Below are 21,904 nucleotides of genomic sequence, written 5' to 3'. Positions count from 1 at the left end.
AACAAAACTTTGAATCTACCATAGAAACATGAATCTCTCCTATTCTAAGTGTGTTACCTAAGGATGGAGCATTAATTACGTATACCTAAGGATGGAGCTTTAATTACGTATCCTTAACAAGCGCCAATTCACATAATCCATGTGTTTATTTTCATTACATAATTTTTAACCTATAAAATCTCTCTGTTTTTAACATTTGCTAATTAAAGTGAAGTCTTGAATTGGATGGTTTTTCTATATCAATGCTGTGAGACAGACATTAGAAACTCACTCTTGTTGTCTTCCATTGAATTAAACCTCCATTTTCTTTTCTTTCTTTCTTTTTTTCCCCTTGTTTTCTTATTGTCATTTGTGCCTCTTTTTTTTTCATTACAAGAAAATGGCTTTTAGTGGGACGACAGAGAAATGCAGGTCTTGTGATAAGACTGTTCATTTCATTGAAATGGTATCTGTTGATGGTGTACCTTATCATAAGACTTGTTTTAGATGCAGTCATTGCAAAGGCCTTCTTGTGGTACCTTTTCTGTATTTACCATAATTTTTTTTAAAATCATAATATTGTGAATTCCATGATCAATCTTTGCTCCACTAAGAAACTGAAGATGTTTAAATTAGATTAGACAGGTTGAATTAATTAAAAAATAAATTGAACCAATGGTTGAATTAGTGTTTTTTAATCGAACTGGTCAGATCGACGAATCGATGACCTAATCAGTTTGATCATCAGTTCAATTTAAAAAACATTGTTTGAAAATACTACCATTTTCATAGATGTTAAATGCATTCATCTTCACTTTTCTCGTTGTCCTGTGCATTGCTTTAATTTAATTTTTATATTTTGTTTTTCATTTTCATCCTAGATGGGAAGCCATTGTCAAAGGGAAGGAAACCTTTATTGCAAGCCTCACTTTGAGCAATTCTTTAGGGGAACCGGGAGTTACACTTCCAAAGGTGACATCTTTTATATATATATATATATATATATATTTCGAGATTAAGCTTTTCAAACTAAACTAACTTATACTTTGGTTCATTTTTATTTTCATTTTGGCTAACAATGGTTTGTTTTAATGGATTTTCAGACAAGCCCAATGGACTGGTAAACTCCAACCATGCCCTAAAAACATTATATTATTTTTTTGATATATAAATTTCATACATTCATATTATATTTTTTAATTACACAGCAAAGGGCACCAAGCAAAGTTGCATCCCTTTTCTCTGGCACACAAGACAAATGTGGAGTCTGTAAGAAAACTTGTTATCCTTTAGAAAAGGTATTGTTTTCATTTTCAATTTTTTCGGACATATTTTCAAACATAAGTACGAGAATATACCATCCAACCTGTAAATTACAGGTGACTGTGGAAGGTGAAATATACCATAAAAACTGCTTTAGGTGTGCACATGGAGGTTGTTTTCTTACAACATCGTCATATGCCGCATTGGACGGTTTCCTGTATTGCAAGCACCATTTCGCTCAATTGTTTAAGGAAAAAGGCAGTTACAGTCATCTAACTAAGACATCTTCGATGAAGAGAAGCCCCTCTGGCGGGAAATTCGATGCCGAATCTGATTCGGAACCGAAATCGGAATATAACAGAACCGGAACCGAAGCTCAACCTGATCCATGAAGGAAAATACTTTGATTTGAACCTTCATGGGACAATATTTGTGGTTTAAAATCTCAGTATAATTTTGGTGTTTGATATTTATATATAGATATATGCATGTGTCTTGATTTAGTCCCATGAAGATGTTCAATGTGGGGTCTAAAAGTGTTGTTTGATATTTTATTAAAAACTAATTGTTGTTTTAAATTATGTGAAAAACTTTATCAAAGGGGAATTAAAATGTTACCTTATATTTAAATTGCCCCAGTTGAACAATGGTCAGATTATTTTTAATTTATTATTAATTTGGTATTTTTGAGTTAATTTAGTTATTAATTTTTTATTGTAAAAATTTAAAATTTTAAAAAATTATTAAATTTCATATAAAAAAAAGTATGAAGTATACGGAGATTGTCTTGCGGTTATCATGTTTCAAAATTTTAACATTTTAGTCAATATTTTTGTTAAAAAAATTAATTCCACTTTTTTCAAAAGATTAATAATGAAATTGGGCTCTTTTTAAAAAATTAAAACTAAATTTAATTAAAAAAAATAAAAATTAAATTAATGAGGTTAAATTTAACTTTATAATTAAAAATTACTTCATTTATACACAAGAAATGGTTGCTAACTTATTTCAAAGCAAACTGGCGACAGATGTCTACAATAATTATTTAAACATAATAATTAAATAAACAAATATGGGTTGTGGAAAAATATTCAACCGTCGAGCACGCTTTGACCATTAACTCCATATAGTTGACGTATACGGTTTTAAAATTTCCTCTCAAATTATTGCCTTCTTTTTAGTTTTTGACCGATTAATGTGAATCACATCTCGGATATAGATATATGTTTAATATAAAAATATTTTTTAATCTTTTATATATTTAAAGAAGGGTAAATTGCATTCAAGGTCATTAAGTTATTAGTAACTTGATGTTTTAGTTACTTAACTTAAAAAAGTTACACAACAGTCACTAGACTATTCAAAAAAATTTATTTAAGTCACTAAACTGTTAAAATCGTTGATGTATGACTTTCTTTGTTCGTACCGCCTGTACCAATCAAAAGATTTTCTTCTCTTTTTCTTCCGCAGTTCATTTGTTCTCATGAACCAACTTTCTTTTTCGATCTCTGACATTGACCGTCAAGTCAACTGGATCTAAGGTATGTTCTTCTACTTATCAATTGATATTGATCCATCATACTAATTCTCGAATTGTCATTTGGAGTTCAATTGCCAGACTTTTTAAGAAAAAAATTTAATATCTCATTAACTTAAATGAAAACTTTCAAATAATTTAATAAGCATTTTGTAATTTTTTAAAATTAAATAACTAAAATATAAAGTTAATAATAATTTAGTCACCCTTTAAAGAATTTTTGGGATTGCATATGAACATATTAGTGGCCTTAACCGTACAAAAAAGTAGAGACGATATTTATATTGGGTACCTACACATATCTAGACTTAATCAATAACACGTACGTTTTAGCAGTAAACGAATAAACCAATCTTCTCATAATCTTCAAAACGAATATAAAATAATCAAAGCATTGACTTCCAATATCTACCTCCCAACATTTGTATGCTTTCAGACTACGAAAAATATTTAATCTAAGGTAATAATTGAAAACAAAACATAAAAATGTGGTGATGACTTTGTGTTCAGACAGACCAGAAACCAAGACATAATTTCACAATATGTAATGATGTTTTTTACAACACATTTCAACTTAGGCAGCTCAATGATTCTTCCACAACCATCATAAACATGAAAAAACAGTGTAAATCCTAAACTTCATACTTCAATTCGATTCAGATCCATCAGATTATGGCCTATGAATTTTGGATCTAGATATTAGTTTCATCCATGTTATTCTTATTTGGAGAAATATAGTGTATATGAATATGTATTCGATATGGTTATTGTTTACAATAGGTTAATTCTTTTAAGAAAATTTTTAAAGTGTTATTTATTGAGAGTTGATGATTTTCTTAACAGATTCGATATTATTCTCGGTCTAAATTTTATTTTTCGACTTTGATAAGAACCCAAATAAGTAAAGTTATTTAAAGAGATGATAAATTCATCAAAAAAAATACGTCATCGAATGAGACTATGTGTGGTCTACAATCACCTATCAAGAAAATGTGGACATTTGAATTTGGTAGGGTTTGAACGGTCCTATATGAATAACTATGATTAGTATCACATCACACGTATGAATTCCTTGGAAGCAATTACATTGCATGTTATGAAGAAAACGGAACGGTAATGGTGCCTGCCATTTGTCTTGGACAGCTTCGGGTACATGTCAATGAATTCATTCACCTCAAGAAAAAAGAACCATCAATAATAATTAATTAATATTGAGCCTTGAAAAAAAAAACAAATTGGCATTAACATCGATCCAAACGAGTGTAAAGTCAACGCTTACAACAGCTTCTTAGAAACGGTTTTTCAACTTAACACTCCACCAGATCCAAAAGGACCGATTTACCCTGTCCTCTCTTTCTCTTACTATGGTTAGGCAGTATAATTAATAACACAACGAGCAACTTCAGCCACGTTTAAAGGGCATTTCCGCCATTACAACATAATTAATAGTAGCAAGTATTTGACTTCATATTTCACCATGATCTCCCATTAAATACACTCGACCTCTCTTTTCTTTAAAACCCAATTTCCATAAACCATCTTCTCATTTCCATCATCATGATCATCATTTGTAACCCCAAATTCATATTCATCTTCTTCACCATCATTTTTTCCACCATCAACCTCTCAAGTTGCCGCCGCTACACCCTTAAAACTATAAACCCTGAAGAACCAACCACCATGGCGGCGGAGCTCTCAACAACATGGTTCCATTTCCCAGCAGCTAAGTCTCCACAGCCATCTGTTGCAGAAAAGATTAATCGACCGATTTATGAAGTTTCATATCGAACAGTTCCAGGCGGACCAAACCCCCTCCACAACTGATTTTATTTTATATTTTTATTTATTTATTTTTGCAGATCTTGAATATTAATTAAGTTACGCAAAAAAATTTCCTCAATCTTAGCGCAGAGCAATTCTTATTTATTTATTTATTTTTTCTTTCTTTGGAAGTCATGTATATGTATACCAGATACAGTTTGAGATAATGAACGTTGTGTATCAATTGTTGTTCATGGTCACGATATTCGGATCATTTAAACTATAGAAATTGATTTTATAGTTTGAGTGTTCTATTTTTACCTTCAAACCAACGGAAAATTGAGAGATTTAGAGGGTATAGGGGCAATGAACGGAAGTCGATATTACCCATAAGATTGTAAAATCACAAGGCATCTAATCATTGAATTATAAGACTTTTTTTGACATCAACACATTTCTAAATAAATGAAAAATGTGTACTCGAGCGTGGCAATTGAATTCGGCGGATGTTGGATTTTGTGAGAGATTCTCAAAGTGCCTCTGCAACTAGTTAAGCTTCACCCACTGATCTTTGAAATTCGAGGGAAGGTTAGTACTTGTTCCCAACACTCGAACAAAAATCTCTTGTAGATTAAATTTAGAGCTTCCCGTTGCAATACATTTGTCCACTGAAAACTTCGTCAGCAGTGCAACATATTATATTATAATGTTATTGTCGCTTTCCGCATGGAAAATGAAACATATGAATCTCTGATCTCCAATGTTGAATTAGAAAAGATAGGAATGTTAAAGTGCAAGTAATTCTTTCAATTTGCCTTGCGTGATGAAAACTAATGTCCCGTAATTGGAGAATGATTTATCTCATCGAGCATGCCTATACAAATAATGTTGTGAAGCCAAGCCATAAGAGAATACTACAATGATGCTGCACATCTCTAAAAGTATTTCCTTGTTCGAATTTTAACGAGTTAATAACCATTACGGTATGATTGGAATTTATAACTTGAAGACACTTAACTATATATAGTTTACGATAAAATTTAGGAACCATTCATTTTTAGATGTCTACGGAAAATTAAAATCCTTAAACCTTATTTATATATATATATTAAAATTTAGTAGTGAAGGAAGGGTGGACACTCACAAGTGTCAACTTCAACCTATTTTTCTCTTAAAATTAAGATTAGGTCATCCATTATTATAAATTTCTGTTAATAACTCGACATTTAGGGTTTAAACTTATCCACATTAATTTCAAAATTAAATTATATTGTTATCGTATAATTTCAAACTTTACACCATAAATTCGAAATCTATGGGCGTCAATGTGCCCTAGTTATATCATAATAATTAATCTAAAAAATAGTCCCTCCTCCTTAATCAGTGATCAAGGGTTCAATCTTCTCTCTGGTATAGGGTTTTAAGACTTATTGCAAACGCTTACAATAATAATATTAGAATTAGATCAATTTTTTCGATTGATTAAACAAATAACTAATAATTTTATTGGTAGTATGCATTTGGGTCTGATAAAAAAAATTAAAAATAAGAGTAATTAACAATTGAATTGAGTTTATGAATTCTTTTAAGAATTTTTCTACTCCTATTAAATTTTTATATTTTTATTTAATTACCGATTATGAATTTTACAACACTACCCCTAGAATATCACTATGGTTTTGGTTGGGAGTATAATTAATAAAGATGATGATGGGCAAATTCAGCCACGTTTGATTGGGTATTTCCGCCATTACAACATAATTAATAGTAACATGTATTTGACTTAGATTTCACCACTGGTTTGCTCCTATTAACAACCTCTTTTCTTTAAAACCCAATTTCCATTAACCATCTTTGCATTTTCTTCGTTTCGTCATCAAAAATCATGATCATCATTTCTACTCCCAAATTCTTATTCATCTTCTTCACCATCATCCTTTCCAACATCAACCTCTCAAGTTGCCGCCGCCACACCCTTAAAACTCTAAAACCTCAAGAACCAACACCCATGGCCGCGGCGGAGCAGCATTTCCCACGGCCATCTGTTGCAGAAAAGGGTCAACCAATTTATGAAGTTTCATATCGAGCAGTTCCAGGCGGACCAGACCCCTCCACAACTGATTAATCTCTCTGTCTTTTGCAGATCTTGAATATGTATAATTAAGTTATACAAATTTTTTCATCCTTAATCATAGTGCAGAACAGTTCTTATGTTTCCCCCCTTTCTTTGGCAGTAATGTATATGTATAACAGATACAATTTGAGATAAAGGAATATGTTTCTCTCATACTCATCTACTACATTTATTTGTTTTGCAAATAAGAATCAAACTTCATGCCGAGTTCTCTTCTTTGCTTCCATTTATCAATTGAGTTTTTACCGAGAGAATTAAATTGTATATTCTTATGATATTATAAATGTAATTTTAAAAATTAAATTAAATATTTATCAAAAAATTAAAGTATAATTTTATCGTTATTAATTTAAAATTTTATAAATTATAAAATATTTAAACGAAAATTTTTTTATTTTAAGAGTTGAGGATGAAGAAGAAGAAAGGTAACCGACTAAAAAAGTATATTTTGAGGGAAAAAAACCGATGAAATGATTCTGAATCTGGTAAATTTAAATAATTTATTTATTTTAATGTGTAAATGGTGGCTTTTGCATTCAGTAAAAAGGAAGAAAAAAAGAAATTATTACAAGGAAGAACAATGGGAACAATATTTTAATGGTTTTCCTTGTTGTTTTAAAGGTCAAACCCCACATTTGTTGGTGGCTTTCTTTGATGTTACTTCCATGATTACAAAACAAAACAAGGCAATAGGAACATCAAAAGTTTTTACTTTTTATATTACATACAATTGATATCAATAAGATCAAGTTCTATATTTTATCACGTATAGAAAGAGTCTGTGTTAACAAGCAAATGTGGTCCCTCCAATTCTATAGATTTGGTTAAATTATGCTATCCGTTTTTGTACTTTGCAAAAGTTATAAGTTTAGTCCCTGTACCTTTTTTTTTGGTTAAATTTAGTTTTTGTATTTTTCAAAATTTGAAATTTTAGTCTTGACCCATACAGTAGCAGTTAAATTTGTTTGGCTAAACTCAATTACTAGTCATGTACTGAGTGTATAATTGTAGATTTAGTTTGTATTCTCAAATTGAATCATTCTAAGTCCCTAAACTTTTCGAATTTTGAAAATTCAATATTGACGCAAATGATAGTTGTTAATCCATTAACTAGATTTTTAAAGAGTAATATGTGAAAATAATAAATTATCATGTCATTACACATATTATAATATGTTTGTCGTATTAGATTTTTGAAAATATCAAAATTTAACAGTTATCGATGAATTTCAAATCAAAAGTACCGAAAAAGAAAAGCAATTTATATAGATTACTCAAAGTGGAGTGTTAAATACAACATCGTGTTTTACGTTAAGGTGTCAGCCATGAATATTTAATAAAAACGAAGTATTAGAGCAAACAGGTGAATATATAGACATATGTATATGTAGGTTAAAGTAGTTTGGAGATCTTTGTATTATAAGGACCGGACCAAATTAGTCCCTCTGAATTAATTTAATTTTTATATTATTAAAAAGAATTAAATAAGTCCAAATTCAAATAGAATTATCATATAAAAAATGTAATGAGATTTTTTTTTCAATTATTATTTGATTCCAAACAAAAAAAATTATTTATAAAATCATAAAAAATTTAAAAAAATTATTTATAAAAATTTTAAAAATGTAAATGATATTTTTTAAATTTATTAATTCTATTCCAGTTTAAATTTATTTAATTTATTTTAATAATATATAAATTAAATTGATTCATCTAAAATGAAGAGGATTAACTTAATCGGGTCATTATAATAGAGGGACCTCTCTAATATATTCACTTGATTAAATAGTAAAAAAAAAAAAGATTTTCGTACAAGAATTTTGGAGAAGAGACGTATCAAGTAACCGGCCTCGTTAAAGTGTTCCAATCATGTGCAATAATTTTAAGACAAAAAACTGAACATTGAATAATTTAATTTCTCCTGAAACATAGCTATCATGCTAGCTGTTTCTGGGTTTACAACATGTTGGGGAGTTTAAATTTATTAATAGGCACAAAGAAGAATCTTCACTCACTGAATTAAATAAAAAGTAAAAAAAGGACAGAACAGGGTTTCAGTGAACAAGCAATGCAACAATGGAAGTACATACGATCTCAGCTTTTGTGGGACTTCTGAATTATGAGCAGTATATATTTAATGATGGGTAAATTTCATTAATAGTAACTCAACTATTAATAAATTTCTTTTTTGGTCATCCAAGTATGAAAAACTACAAAATAATTACTCAACTCTTAGTAAATTTCTCTTTTTATCACCCTATGATTTCAATTTTGTCTTTTTTGTCATCAACAGGTTAACAATAACAACTATTAAAATTGACATAATAGTAATTTTGACCCTCAATATTTATAAATTATATCAATTTAGTCTCGATTCTAAAAAAATTTAACTCATAACATTTACACATTATGTAATTTGCTCTTTTCTTTTTAGTTTTCTTTGTGACATTTGGGGTTAAATTTAAAAGAGTGAGATGAAAATTGTCATATTAGATTTTGGGGTATTTCCATTTTTTATATATATTCTCAATGAAATTTAACTAATAAATTTGTTTTTTTTAAATAAAGACTAAATTGACACAATATATAAATATTGAGAGTTAAAATTACTATTATACCAATTTTAAAAACCACCACTACTTCAATAATCGAAAAAAGAATCTCCTAATAGTTGAGTAACTATTTTAAGTTTCATAGTTAGGTGATCAAAATGAACCAATCGGTAAGAAAATGAAATTACTGTTATTATTACAAGAGAAGTAATCATTGGATCAAATTATGTTGCTACATACAAAAAAACAAGAAGAATAGCTAGTTTCGTCTATGTGTGAGACCCCGTTTTCCGGGTTCAAGAATTCTTGAGATTCTGGAAAAGTTCAGGAAGATGTGCATTTGTTAGCTTAGCCTTCTTGGAGAACTCCTTGTTTTTCTGTTTAGGCTTTGGCTTGGCGGAAATTCCCTGCACTTGCGCAGCAGCTCTTCTTTTTGCCGTGTTCGTGGCGGGTTTCATTCCATTCTTCTGCAGATCTTTCTCAATGTCGAGCATGTCTCGTGGCAATTCAATTGAACGAAATAACTCTTTAAGGTCATCATCTACCTTAATAGGTACCCTGGGATCATTCGGGAAGGCTATGTCTTCCTGAGAATCAAAATTCGATAGCAGCCAAATCTGACCTGCAGCTTTCAGAGCCTACAGATATAACAATAACCAGATTTTTCGCGTTTGGTAAATGTATATCGTATTCGTGTCATGCATTCATATCATATCCAGGTAAAGTATTACGGCACTAAAGACTTTGATAAATCAAAATCTGATAGGTAAAAGTATCATAGAGGCCCCTGTACTAGGAGTCAGATCGCATTTTGCCCCCTCTACTAAAAACTGGGCAAATTAGTCCCTGTATGTTAAATCAAAGAGCAAATTGATCCTTTCTGTTAAAAAAAACATCTATCCATTTGTATTGCTAAAATATTCGCATAGATGATGAAATAACCAAACAATGACACAAGGCGTGCGACATGTACATTGAGCTGAGGTACAGGGACCAGTTTTTAATAGTAGAAATGGATGAAATGTTTTACAGAAGGACCAGTTTCCGTTTTAATCTAACCTACAGGAAATAATTTGCCTATTTTTTGAGTACAGGGGGCAAAATGCAATCTGACTCCTAGTATAGGGGCTTCTATGGTAACTTTTACCAATCTGATATGGTAAGTGAAGGAAAATATCAACTTAATTATACCTGCAAGTCTTCCATCACATTCGGGTATGCATCTTTGAGATCGATAACAGCAATGCCTTCTATAAATTTCCGAATCAAAACAAGAAGTTCATTCTTGTTTTTTACATCATGCTTAGCCTGTAAGAATAACATATACAAAATTGCAATCCTTTAAGAAAGACACTAAGCAATAGGGGCAATGCTTATTATAAAAAAAGAAGAAGAAGAAGAAGAAAATGTCACCTTGTACGAGAAGCGCTTTCCATCATAGTACACTTTTGGATTTTTCCTCAAGCCCTCAAAAACATCTCTATTGCCATTCACATCGACATAACATGCTTCATTGATCTGTTCCGGTGTGAAAGCTTGCCTTGTCTGCAGCCATGAATATATAGCATACAGCATTGAAATAGTTAAAAGTTTTCAGCTCCTTGTGAAGCACAAGAAGAAACAAAGAAACATGTAAAGTCCATAGTAACGCCAACTAAAAGTTTTTTATGAGATCTCAAAAAGTGAATACCGTATAACATTTCAAGCTCCCCACCATTCTTTGATGTAAAATCAAACCATCAATATATTAACTACTCGACGATTAATGACTTAGTAGAATCCCAAACCTACAGTCTTTTACCAGACACTTGAAATAATGTTAGAATACAGCACGGAAACCCTATCATTTTCGACTTAAAAAGGCTACAAAAGCATAGAACAGCAGTCCCGTAAGGACCTACGGGTTGCTATCTCGAACTAACATCCAATCACTTGAATCAACTACTCTAAAAGTTATCTAAAACATTATAGAAATTTGCTGCATAACAGATCCATCCTTACAACGATAAATATCATTTACATATGTTAACAACGAATAATATCAATTATTTGCATCAACCACATAAAGATTGAACTGAAAATGGCTAAAGAACCTGAAAAAGAATGTCGATAACACGTTTCATCTGAGCTCCAACAGGAGATTTCCTGATGCTATTAATATGTTGAAGCCTCTCAGTATCATTTGAGAATTTGACAGGAGCAGAAGGCCTTGCACCAGAAAAAGGCGGTGCAGGTGCTGGTTTTGGAGCCACGGCTGCCCTAGATGATGATGATTTCGCGGCGATGTTGGAGAGCATCGACTGACACTTCTCCTGCTGCTTATTAAATCTATCCAGCTTCTCTTGCAATGCCATTACTGAAGAATTTCTTAACCTTCACAACTCTCAAAACCTGGAGAAACACCAATTGCAAAAACAATGCTGAAAATCTAAAATAAAAGCTAATTCACCATATGTGATGATTGGATCATAAATCAAACATGAAAGATAAATAAATATATATGTATATATTCAGAAATCCAAAAAAATTCCAATCTGATATGTTACAAAGGTACCATGGACAAAAATTCCATAAGCAAACAAGAATATTCATATCAAAAAAAAAAATGAAGATTGGATCCTAAACCCTAATTTAATAAATGGTTAAATCTTGAATATTGCTTTAACTCCATCTAATTTCGTCTTAAAAACACATCAATGGATGGATCTTCCAAACCCATATCTAATTTGAACCAAAATTTAGAAACCCAATCTTTGCATTCCATAATTAATCAAATTATCAACATGAGAATATATAAAAAGAAATGATTTTGACAACTGACAGTCAAAATGGAGATTTGAAAACAATCGGTTCATTAAAGAAAATTATTCAATGAATTGAAGATAGTAAAAGGGGGAAAAAGCGAAAACCTTTGTGTTTGTAGGGCTTTTCTCTTCTATCGCTCTATTGGGGCTTCAATTTCCCTTTGGTTTTTCTAAACCCCAAAAGAAATTAAAATATTCCCCCCTTTGTTTGACCGTAGTTTGATAAAGGAAGGAAGACTGAGGTCCTTGAAAATGAATAAGCAAAACTTCAGGGATATGCCCCCAAAAAACCCTTTTCACAGCGAAGAACTCAGCTGCTTTCTCGTCGAAGGTAACGCCGTCAGTTTTTTTTAGCTAAAATTATATTTTAAATAGGATTAATATCTAGTTTGTCCTTAAATTTGTTCAAAAGTATTTTGTTAATATCTGAATCTGTATTCAATCATTCATGTTTGTATTTATGCTCTAATATCGTGAGTTTGTGCTATGTGACATTGATAGTTAATCTAGTAGTGACACGTGACAACTTATCAGTATATTATGTAATAAATATAAATCTAAAAATTCTTTAAAAATAAATAAATTAATAGAAAATAGTATAATTTTTTTTGTCGAGGTTCATTCTTGAAGCAAAAGAAAATATATTTTTTAAAGTTTCTTTTTAATTTTTAAAAATTATAAATATCATATGATATATTGAGAGACTACCATGTGACACTAAGAGATTGGTTATCAATGCTATATAACCTAATAGTATTAGTGCAGAACTATCAACTTAAGTGACGAACTACAAGTTCATGTGCCAACTAAAGTTAAAATTTTAATTTAATTAGAAGGTTTTATATAGAAAATGAAAATATATAATTATTCTTGTAAATATATTTATTATTTAACTAAAAATAAGTTTTTAATTTATTTTTTAATTTAGTTGGTGTTCACTTAAATTTTTCATAATAAATACTTAACTATTAGTAGAGATAATATTTATTTATTTTTGGATAATAAATCTATTTTATAGGTATCTTATATTCTTATTCTATATAAATATGAAATAAAAATAAATAGTCTCTTAATATTTACTTATCATTTTAACATTTATTTTTAAGTTAATTTCAGCTTTTAAAATTTAATTAAATTGTTTATTTTTTGACAAAAAATTAACTAAATTGTTAAACTATTAATGGTATTGACGTGACAACTTACATTAGGTTTTACTTATATTTTATTGTTAATATGGAATTATTTTTTAAATGTTTTTATTAAATTTATTAAATTTGTTTATTTTTTAAATATTTTTTAATTTTTATAAATTATACATGATTTGTCTTATTAGTGGTCACATCAATATTATTAAAATTTAAATAGTTCAGTCAATTTTTGTTTCCATTCAAAAGCGAGCAATTTCACTAAAATCATTTCACTAAAATTTAAAAATTGAGGATCAAACACAAAAAGAGCTAAAATGATAAAATGAATAAAGGTTGGGGTTAAAATTATGATTATTCCTTTAAATATTTATAATACGTAAAAAATAAAACAAATTGAATTGCCTTTTAGGAATCTTTAAAAATAATAGTCCACGTGCTGGTTTTCGACTTACACGTCGTTGTATTTTTTGTCGTTCAGCTGACAATTTCATTTCTCAGACAAACTCCCAATGTTCAAAGCTCAGTCAAAAACCTCACGAAAACAACTCTTCTTCACTACTTCTCCTCTAATTCAAAAATAAATAAAACGAAAAAAAATACATTTGATTGCCGGAAATCTAATTTCCGGAGATAATGACTGAAGAAACTTCACCGGACTGGCTTCCCGCTGGCTGGACCCAAGAGTTCAGATTCCAAAAGACCGGCCGCAGAATCACGGTTTGTTAATTATCGTTTTTTCTAGGTTTTTCTTTTTACTTTTATTTGGTTTGATGTTTTAGTTTAACAGAAAATTAGCTGTTTTTTCGAAGAATTTTAGTGAATTAAGAGTGATGTGGACTGATCAAGTTTTAAGATTAAGATTATGGAGCTTGTATTGGCCGATGACCCGTTTTTTTATTTGCATGTGAATGAATGTTGTTAAATGATATACCTAGATTTGTGCATGTTGAATGTGAAGGTTAATGAAATAAATGAGGGTTCCATTTTGTTGAATTATAAGTTTTTGGAGGCTAAACAGTGAGGGATTAAGGCTGGATTCTGTTGATTTTGCATTTTAGGATATATTGCATGAAAATAGTTCTTTGAATAGTTAGTACTTGGCACTTGGCAGTAAATGTGTGTGTATAATGCGTACCGACAAGTCGATTTTGTTCTGTATGAAGAGTTTTTAAGACATTGGAATGTTTGTCTTTGTCGTCTTTCGGTCAGAAGACGTTACGTGGCGCCGAAACATTGATTTCTATATTTCTTGTTCTCTTTTGTAGCATTATGTAAACCTGGCAACTGGTCAAAAATTCTTTACCAAGGATGATCTTATTCGCTACACCAAAACCGAAACCAAAACGGAAAGCAAACAATGTGATGACAGGTTGCTAACTTTAAAGCAAATTACAAAACCGTCAACGAACAGCCAAGTGAATGTATGTGTGGATAATTAATTAGTTGTACTTTTATACATTTGTATTCTTTTATTCAGTCATCATATAGATTGCTTTCCTTGTTGCGGATATATGTTAATCCATCAACTGGATTTAGATTCTATTCCAAAAGTATAGAGCTTAAAAGTAGTATATATAAAACTAAGAACGAACTATTGTATCTTGTACAATCAATTATGGTAACATTTCAAACAAGTTCATAGTCTCCACCTGTTTCTTCACGGTGTAACCGATAGATTACTGTTAAATTATCCAAAATCCATTTTAGCATCCTGTAACAACTAATTTAAATCTTTTCCTTTCTCCTTAACAAACTCATGTTATGTGAAAGAAACATTTGCAGTCTTATCTTGGCATCCTGTGTTAAGTTAAAATGGCCCCTGCAAACGGTCACATAAATGTGAGTTTGCTGCCCTTTTCTTTTACTTTTTAATTATTTGATCATTGTATAGGCTGCTGTAAAAGAAAATGAATGTCCGGAATGGTTACCTAAGAATTGGTTCGTGGAGGTAAAAACCCATAAGAGTGGTGAATTCATTGGAAAGCGAGTCAAGGTATGAAATTTGTTTTTCCTTTTTTGAATAGGAATCATGGTGCTTTTTCTATCTTCTAGTACCACGTGGAATTTGTAATATTATATTATTGTGCATTAGCTTTTGCATAACTACCCCATTGCTGGTTCGGCATTAATGGCTACTTTGTCAATGAGCATGCATGGCTTGTCCTACGTCCCCACTGATATCTGAATTAGATCATTTATACAGACACATACACGAACTAGATTTCTAATTAAAAAGTTCTTTTATGACCATGCATTTACTAACATAAGGAACTTTAAGCTTGTTTTGTCTCTTTGTAATATTTCAATTTTATCTTTATTGAGCTGCTTTCTTGTTGCAGATATATGTTGATCCATCAACTGGATTGAGATTCTATTCCAAGCCAGCGGTATTTCGATTTCTTAAACAAGCGGAGCAGAGAAATAGAAAAACTAACAAAAAGAAACAAGCCGCCTACTCTAGAAAGAAAGTTGGTTCTCGAAAATCCTTTTGCTATTATTTGCTTATACTAAAATACATAAAAGTTGTACTATATTTAGGATACCTTTTATGAGATATAGTTTATTTTTATTTTACTGCTACCGAATGAGATATGCTGTCTTGGATTTTGTAAAACTTAGGTTGTGATTGAGAAATCAACAGTGGATGATTTACCAGCAGGATGGATTAAGGAAATCAAGATCCAAAGGAATGCAAATGGAGTCCGAAAAGATCCGGTATGAAGTTACTTTCTAATTCTTGCAGTTCCCCCTAGCCTAATCCTTCATACATGGACAAATCCAACTCATTCATTCATTCCTTGATTTTCATGCATGCATACCAAAAATATTTGCCACAAGTCTTGTGCTCATATTGCTTCAAACTACAGCATGGCAGTATAATGAACTAACTGCTGCATGTTGATGGAGTTATAAACCTATGGTTCCTTTAAACATGCCTAGTATTTGCAAATGTTGATCTGTAATAATTATGAATGCTACAGTATTACACTGATCCAGTTAGCGGATATGTTTTTCGCTCGAAAAAGGCTGTTCTTCACTATCTAGAAACTGGAGAGATTGCTAGAAGTGCTTTTTTGCCACCAAAGTCCAATGATGATCAAAATTTAACTGATGAAGATGGATCAGTAAGTTTGGACTTAGCTTCTGCGTTTTCTTGCTATGTTTATCATGGTTCACATGCTTGATTTATCAAATAATTTCCATGATGCATACCGTGTCAAAACTAAAATACCCTTATCATTTATTGAATGGCATAGTGTAAGATCATGTTTTCTGGACAAGTCTATCTGCTGGATAGGGTAAGACACGTAGGCTAATATTAGAAACAGAATATATTTCAGAGACATATATTACATTTTAATTTAGATGAGTGAGTTTATCCTGCCTTCTGTGTATATTAGCAACTCCCGGAAGCTAAAAGGCAGAAAGTGAAGCTTCTTGCCACCAAGCGGCAGCTTGTAACAGGTAAAGGGTGGAAAATTTATAATCCCTTTTAATCCTGAACAACCAACTTGAGTATTTGAGTTGGGCAGATTGACTTATGTGAGAAACATAAGTGAATTTTTGGCTGCAGATGGGGAGACATCTGACTTATCTGGTCTAGAAACCGAGATCTCCAAGGAAGGCCAAATTGACAAGGACTGTGCTGATACTGGGCTTGCTACAGAAAGGAATCCCAAGACTGCAGAAAAATCCAGTCAGAGCAGCTCGATAGCTCATAAAGCTTCCAATGGAGAGCAGGGTAAAATAGTCTCCGCTGATAACATGCTTGCTTCAACCGCTGCTGATGATGAAAAGGAGAAAAGCAATATAAGCTCTAGTAATTCTGGCAAGTCAAAGAATAAGAAAGAGCTTGATTTGCCTCATGGGTCTTCAAATCGACTTGATCAGCTTGAACCTGAGCCGGTGGCTAGTGGCCTTGAACGTGTGAACCCTTGCCAAAAGGAAGCCAATGGTCCATGTGTTTTAGAGAAGGAATCACCTCTGCAGTTAAATGTTTGCTCCAATCCAGAGGTGGCAAAGCAACCCTCTGCTTATCCAAAAGTTAAACCGCGCCGTGGGTTAGCGAAGACCATAAAGCCCATTGAAGATGAAGATATTCTCAGAAAGCAACCACAAATGTTGGAGATTGATAGGACTAGTGACACTAAATCAGAAGTACAGCCTATGTTTTCTTCAGACCCGTGCCTAGAGTTTAGGGTGAATGCTCCTAGAGGTGGGGTACCACATGAGGATGCTTCCGCTGAAGGCCTTGTTTCAACTGCAGCTTCCAGTGTCCTGCAAGAGAAGTATCTAGGGAAAACGAGGATGGAAAGCAAGAGAAGAAATTTAGAAAATAAGAACTCGAGCAAGGTCAAGAAGATGAAAGAGCTTGACTTGCCTCGTCGCATTTCAAAACGACTTGCTGGGCTTGAACATGAGCCGGTTGGCAATGGATTGTCTGCTGAAGTAGCTATCCAGAATACAACCAGAAAGTCTGGAAAAACCGAAGCAAAACCACCATGTGTTTTGGCGGATAAAGCAACTCAGCAGCTAAATGTTGGCCTTGATGTCACGGTCTCGAATCAAGCTTCTCCAGCAGTTCTTGGTACAGTAATCAATAACATAAGTCCCCACGAAGATAGAACAATTCTTGCAGAGCAACCACAAATGGTGGGAACCCAGGACAGTGACAGCAAGTCAGACCTACACCCTTTCTTTTGTTCTGACCCGTGCCTGGAATTTGCAATCAAAACTCTTACAGGTGCAATACCGTTAGAGGATGCTATCAACGAAGGACTTGTTTCAGCGCCTATTGCTAATATCCAGCCACGGAAGAATCTAGCTGAAACTACAACTGAAAACAGCTGCTGTAGAAAAACTCTTATTAACACAATTAGATCTAAGAAGAAGGATGCCGGTTCGCAACAGCGGTCTTCAAAACGACTTGCTGGACATGCACCTGAGCTGATGGCAAATTCTTTGTCCAATGAACAATTCCTCAACTTGGCAGCTCAAAAGTCTTACGATAGCAAAGCTAGAAATGTGAATTTGCCTTCAGCGAATCTGACGGAGAAATCATCTCAACAACTCGAGTTTGGACCAAGAGTGGCCCTTGAACATCAAGACTTTACATACCGAACCAATTCATCTCACAACGAGTCATTAAACAAGAGCAAAGAGCCTCATCAAAACCAAACCATTCCTACAGGACTGAACAATGAGAATCCGGGGGGCCTGCCATCTGCAATTCCATTCGGTAGCCTGTGCTCTGATCCATACTTCAAGTTCCCATTCAATACTCTTACAGGTTCTAGTGCTGCAGAGGACAGTTTTACTTTTCAGAGAAACTTTGCACTGCCAGATTACGGCTTCCCCAACATTTTCCAAAGTGATATCCCGTCGCAAGTATTTACCGTGGAACAACCTGTTCTGCAACAACAACAACAGTTCCCTTCCAATCCTCCATTCCTTCCCCCCGGAAACGTAAGCTTACCCAACAGCGCTACAATCAATGCTCAACAATCTTACAGGACCGGCAAAACGAATTACCAGGCAAGGTAAAATCCTATACATAGCTTTACTAAAGGAAGCAAGACAAGTTCCGGTTAGATACTTCTTTTTGAAACTGGCATCTTTTTTGGGTTTTTTTGACTCGGTGGTGTTGTAGCTTTTTGTATTCTGGCATGCTTTCCTTAGAAGAAAACAAAATATAGGGTAAATGGCTTAGTTTAAAAGTACATCGCTGTTAATCTAAAGACATTACACCTTGAACTCTTAATCTTATGTTAAAGATACTGTAGGTCTTGCTTTAAAATCCAAGGTGTTGTTAGCTTCTTGGTTTTCCCTTGCATCAGTTTTGGGTGTTCATTAGATTTTAAAGGACAGTAATCTGCCTGATAAGTGTCTCTTGATTGTTGAATGATTTGAAATTGAAAATAAGATTTTAATTGTCATTGAAGTTTATAAAATTCAGGGTAAAGTACATGAATAGTCATCCATATATTCAGTTTTTTTTATTTTAATCACTCAACTATTACTTTTTTTTTCATTTTAGTTACTCAACTATTAAATATTAATATATAACTTTTCAAAAAGTTGAGTGACTAAAACAAAAGATATTAATAGTTGGGTTGAGTGATTAAAATAGGACGAATTGAATAGTTGAGTGACTTTTTTTGTACTTTATCTAAAAATTTAAATTTTAAAATTCTAGTCTAATCATTGCCATGGTTAACTTTAACGTGTTTATTATTGACGACAGATTATATGAGGGGAAGTTAATCAACACGTAAAATTGACAAATTTTCACAAAAATATTAACAATTATTGGGACTTATATTTAAAATAGTTTGAAGGCTTAATTTCTAACCAATTCTCGAATTGTCAAAGTACAGGGACTAACAGTACGTTTTTTAACCCATGTGTTTTTTTTCGTGTTCAAAATTTACGGGCTTACTTAAAAACCAGCCAAACCATATCTCTTGCTCAAATCCAAGAACCAACATGTTACTAAATCTCCAGAGTACAAATTAGGCAAACATTTCAATCAGTAATAATTTCCCAGTGTCACAGTTAACTGCAGTAAAAAGACAACATGGTAATAACATCCAACCAAACATGGTCCGAAAATCAAACTTAATAGTTATTTCTTGAAACGGGAATTAAGGTTGAAAACTATAAGTGGCCTGCCTAATCAGTGTATGAAGACTGCTTCCACCCTCCAAAAGATTCTTCAACTTCAAAATCCCTGCTTTCACGTTCCTGTTTTGAACCAATTCAAGTTCTTGCATTTTAGTTAGCTGGAAATAATCAATCCAAAAACCACTTCAAATTTGTGAAAAAAAAAATTACCTCGGGGGTGAAAGTGAGACCAAGTTTAATCTCCCCACGATATTCTCCATCCTTGACAACAGTATATGCAGTAAGGGGAATGTTTCTTTCGATAAATACAGGCTCCAGTGGTATACTGAAAAGCATAAAAAAAGCTCTTCTTCAGAAGCCATTTTATTATATATATATTGGAATTTGTCTACATTAATAATATTTATTTTATTTTCCTTTTTTCTTATTGTATTCGTGTCTAACACTTGTATATCCAAAGTAATTTTGGATGAGTATAACATATGACCCTTCAAATACATGAAAAAAATAAAATAAAATAAAAACAGAGAAACCCGAGTCCAGTTTATATCTATCCATATACGACACTCACGCTACTTCTCCCACGAAATCATCCTGAGAACCAGTATCACTGTCCATTATTTTCAGTGCGAGTTCCGAAGCACCTTCGGAGATGTTGAATATGAAATCCTCGTTCCATTCTGGTTCTGATCCTTTTCCTGAGAAAATTTATTGTTTCAAAAACTCTATCAAATGTAAGCAAAGTTTGAATCGTGATAGTTGATCCATCGATCAACAAGATGAATAAATTTGTTGAGAATTTAGATTGATCTATAAAGCTCCCAAACCTGATGCAACACTGCTTTTCTGCTCCTGTGTTCGGCAAGTAAGAAGCACGTAAGGATCCATGTTACCTGCTCGTTTCCAAAATTTAATTTCTCAGAAACATTACACCATATTCTTTCGAGTATTCGTTTCCAATACTTACGGAGATACAATGTTTCAATATATAAATATATATAATTCGAAAATAGCACGCTAGTGTCAACACGATATGCAACTATATGGCGGAAAAACGAAAGCTAAACTAATATAAATTATCACTTCCAAGTAATAAATCTACAAGCAATTCTTTCCGCTGTTCATCAATGCAATTCAGATCAGATCCATCGTATGATAAAAAATTTAGTTTAGATTGGCTAAACGTTCTTGATCTGATCAAAAATTGTCATGAGATCATAACAGAAACATCTAAAAGTAATCGAATGTACTCAGATCTTAACAGATATGTTCGAAATTAAGATTAAACAAAAAAAAATGACAATCAGATTTCAAATTAACGAGAAAAAAGAAAAGAAAAGCGGAACTCACAGAGAAAATCTGTGTTCTCGAGACCATTGGCACTAACAAGGACAACTTGAAGCTTTCCCTGAGGCATGATGTTTTGGAGAGTAGAAACCGAGAAAAAGAAAGAAAGAAAACTGTGTCAAAAAAATTCAGATCCCAGAGACCAATATATATAAAGGAGAATGATTTTGCTTTCTATCTCATTGGATTCTCTTTCTAAATAAAGCTTTCTACAAAGATACTGTAAAAGGAATTATCGACATCTGCGGACAAACTAGTAGAGTTTTCCATGAGTAGGTTTGAAGATTGGTTCATCAAATTGGAGAGTTTGGATAAAAATATAAGTTCGAAATATAAGCTTATACAAAAAAATGGATTCTATTTTTTATCCGAGCCCGGCCCGATACATATTTTTTTAATATTTTTTGGGAAATATTTATTTCAGTTTTTTAAATATATTTTCAATTTGTTGGAAAACATTTGTTTTAATGTTTGTAGTATATTTGATATACTATAATTTTAAATTTGTTTTATATAATAATATATATTTTAAATTTAATACTGGCCGAATCTGAGTTTAGCATCTATAATCTTAGCAAGGCTTGGGTAAAAAATTTAACCTCATTTTCAGATTGGGCCGAGCCCGAGTCTAAAATTTGTTAGGGCTCGGCCCATGGACAACTCTATAAACTAGTCAATTCAACTACGCAACCACCATGTGTGAAAATAAGAAGGGTAAACTACACCCATAGTCACTAAACTGGTAATAATTTTAA

The 21,904-nt window shown here is 32.2% G+C and overlaps 4 protein-coding genes across 5 annotated transcripts; 2 read left to right on the top strand and 2 right to left on the bottom strand.

Moving 5' to 3' along the window:
* The first annotated feature begins 221 nt into the window (after positions 1-221).
* LOC107903059 (LIM domain-containing protein PLIM2b) lies at positions 222-1,889 on the top strand. Its single transcript, XM_016829118.2, has 5 exons — positions 222-514; positions 861-951; positions 1,083-1,099; positions 1,188-1,277; positions 1,359-1,889. Exons 1-5 carry the CDS (start codon positions 380-382, stop codon positions 1,632-1,634), a joined length of 609 nt encoding a protein of 202 aa, XP_016684607.1. The 5' UTR covers positions 222-379; the 3' UTR covers positions 1,635-1,889.
* Positions 1,890-9,397: 7,508 nt separating this feature from the next.
* Positions 9,398-12,367, bottom strand: LOC107904490 (general transcription factor IIE subunit 2). Its single transcript, XM_016830879.2, has 5 exons — positions 12,136-12,367; positions 11,320-11,617; positions 10,640-10,771; positions 10,418-10,534; positions 9,398-9,864 (listed from the first exon to the last, which is right to left on the bottom strand). The coding sequence occupies exons 2-5, from the start codon at positions 11,578-11,580 to the stop codon at positions 9,523-9,525; spliced, it is 852 nt and encodes a 283-aa protein (XP_016686368.1). The 5' UTR covers positions 11,581-11,617; positions 12,136-12,367; the 3' UTR covers positions 9,398-9,522.
* A 1,297-nt stretch (positions 12,368-13,664) lies between these two features.
* Positions 13,665-18,994, top strand: LOC107904491 (methyl-CpG-binding domain-containing protein 13). Of its 2 annotated transcripts, XM_016830880.2 has the most exons (8): positions 13,666-13,895; positions 14,444-14,599; positions 15,070-15,171; positions 15,518-15,646; positions 15,798-15,893; positions 16,160-16,303; positions 16,580-16,643; positions 16,753-18,994. In XM_016830880.2, the coding sequence occupies exons 1-8, from the start codon at positions 13,812-13,814 to the stop codon at positions 18,720-18,722; spliced, it is 2,745 nt and encodes a 914-aa protein (XP_016686369.1). In that variant the 5' UTR covers positions 13,666-13,811; the 3' UTR covers positions 18,723-18,994. The 2 variants fall into 2 exon arrangements, with proteins under 2 accessions (XP_016686370.1, XP_016686369.1); XM_016830881.2 differs by lacking the exon at positions 16,160-16,303 and having other exon boundaries at positions 13,665-13,895.
* Positions 18,995-19,690: 696 nt separating this feature from the next.
* LOC107904492 (elicitor-responsive protein 3) lies at positions 19,691-21,455 on the bottom strand. The gene is made up of 5 exons (XM_016830882.2): positions 21,153-21,455; positions 20,630-20,695; positions 20,374-20,500; positions 20,013-20,127; positions 19,691-19,922 (listed from the first exon to the last, which is right to left on the bottom strand). Exons 1-5 carry the CDS (start codon positions 21,217-21,219, stop codon positions 19,851-19,853), a joined length of 447 nt encoding a protein of 148 aa, XP_016686371.1. The 5' UTR covers positions 21,220-21,455; the 3' UTR covers positions 19,691-19,850.
* Positions 21,456-21,904: the final 449 nt, after the last annotated feature.

The sequence above is a fragment of the Gossypium hirsutum genome, chromosome D11 (genome assembly GCF_007990345.1).
Source record: "Gossypium hirsutum isolate 1008001.06 chromosome D11, Gossypium_hirsutum_v2.1, whole genome shotgun sequence".
Lineage (NCBI taxonomy): Eukaryota > Viridiplantae > Streptophyta > Magnoliopsida > Malvales > Malvaceae > Gossypium > Gossypium hirsutum.
The sequence above is the reverse complement of the archived record's forward strand: the minus strand, read 5'-3'. Positions and strand labels throughout refer to the sequence as shown.

Coding starts and splice junctions, on each gene's coding strand:
- LOC107903059 (XM_016829118.2), top strand. CDS start 380: ATGGCTTTTAGTGGGACGACAGAGAAATGCAGGTCTTGTGATAAGACT. Junction 515..860: donor ATTGCAAAGGCCTTCTTGTG/GTACCTTTTCTG, acceptor TTTTCATCCTAG/ATGGGAAGCCATTGTCAAAG. Junction 1,278..1,358: donor CTTGTTATCCTTTAGAAAAG/GTATTGTTTTCA, acceptor TGTAAATTACAG/GTGACTGTGGAAGGTGAAAT.
- LOC107904490 (XM_016830879.2), bottom strand. CDS start 11,580: ATGGCATTGCAAGAGAAGCTGGATAGATTTAATAAGCAGCAGGAGAAG. Junction 10,535..10,639: donor GAAAGCGCTTCTCGTACAAG/GTGACATTTTCT, acceptor TTATTCTTACAG/GCTAAGCATGATGTAAAAAA. Junction 9,865..10,417: donor ATGTGATGGAAGACTTGCAG/GTATAATTAAGT, acceptor TTATATCTGTAG/GCTCTGAAAGCTGCAGGTCA.
- LOC107904491 (XM_016830880.2), top strand. CDS start 13,812: ATGACTGAAGAAACTTCACCGGACTGGCTTCCCGCTGGCTGGACCCAA. Junction 15,172..15,517: donor TCATTGGAAAGCGAGTCAAG/GTATGAAATTTG, acceptor TTCTTGTTGCAG/ATATATGTTGATCCATCAAC. Junction 16,304..16,579: donor TAACTGATGAAGATGGATCA/GTAAGTTTGGAC, acceptor TGTGTATATTAG/CAACTCCCGGAAGCTAAAAG.
- LOC107904492 (XM_016830882.2), bottom strand. CDS start 21,219: ATGCCTCAGGGAAAGCTTCAAGTTGTCCTTGTTAGTGCCAATGGTCTC. Junction 20,696..21,152: donor CGAGAACACAGATTTTCTCT/GTGAGTTCCGCT, acceptor GGAAACGAGCAG/GTAACATGGATCCTTACGTG. Junction 20,128..20,373: donor GATTTCGTGGGAGAAGTAGC/GTGAGTGTCGTA, acceptor TATGCTTTTCAG/TATACCACTGGAGCCTGTAT.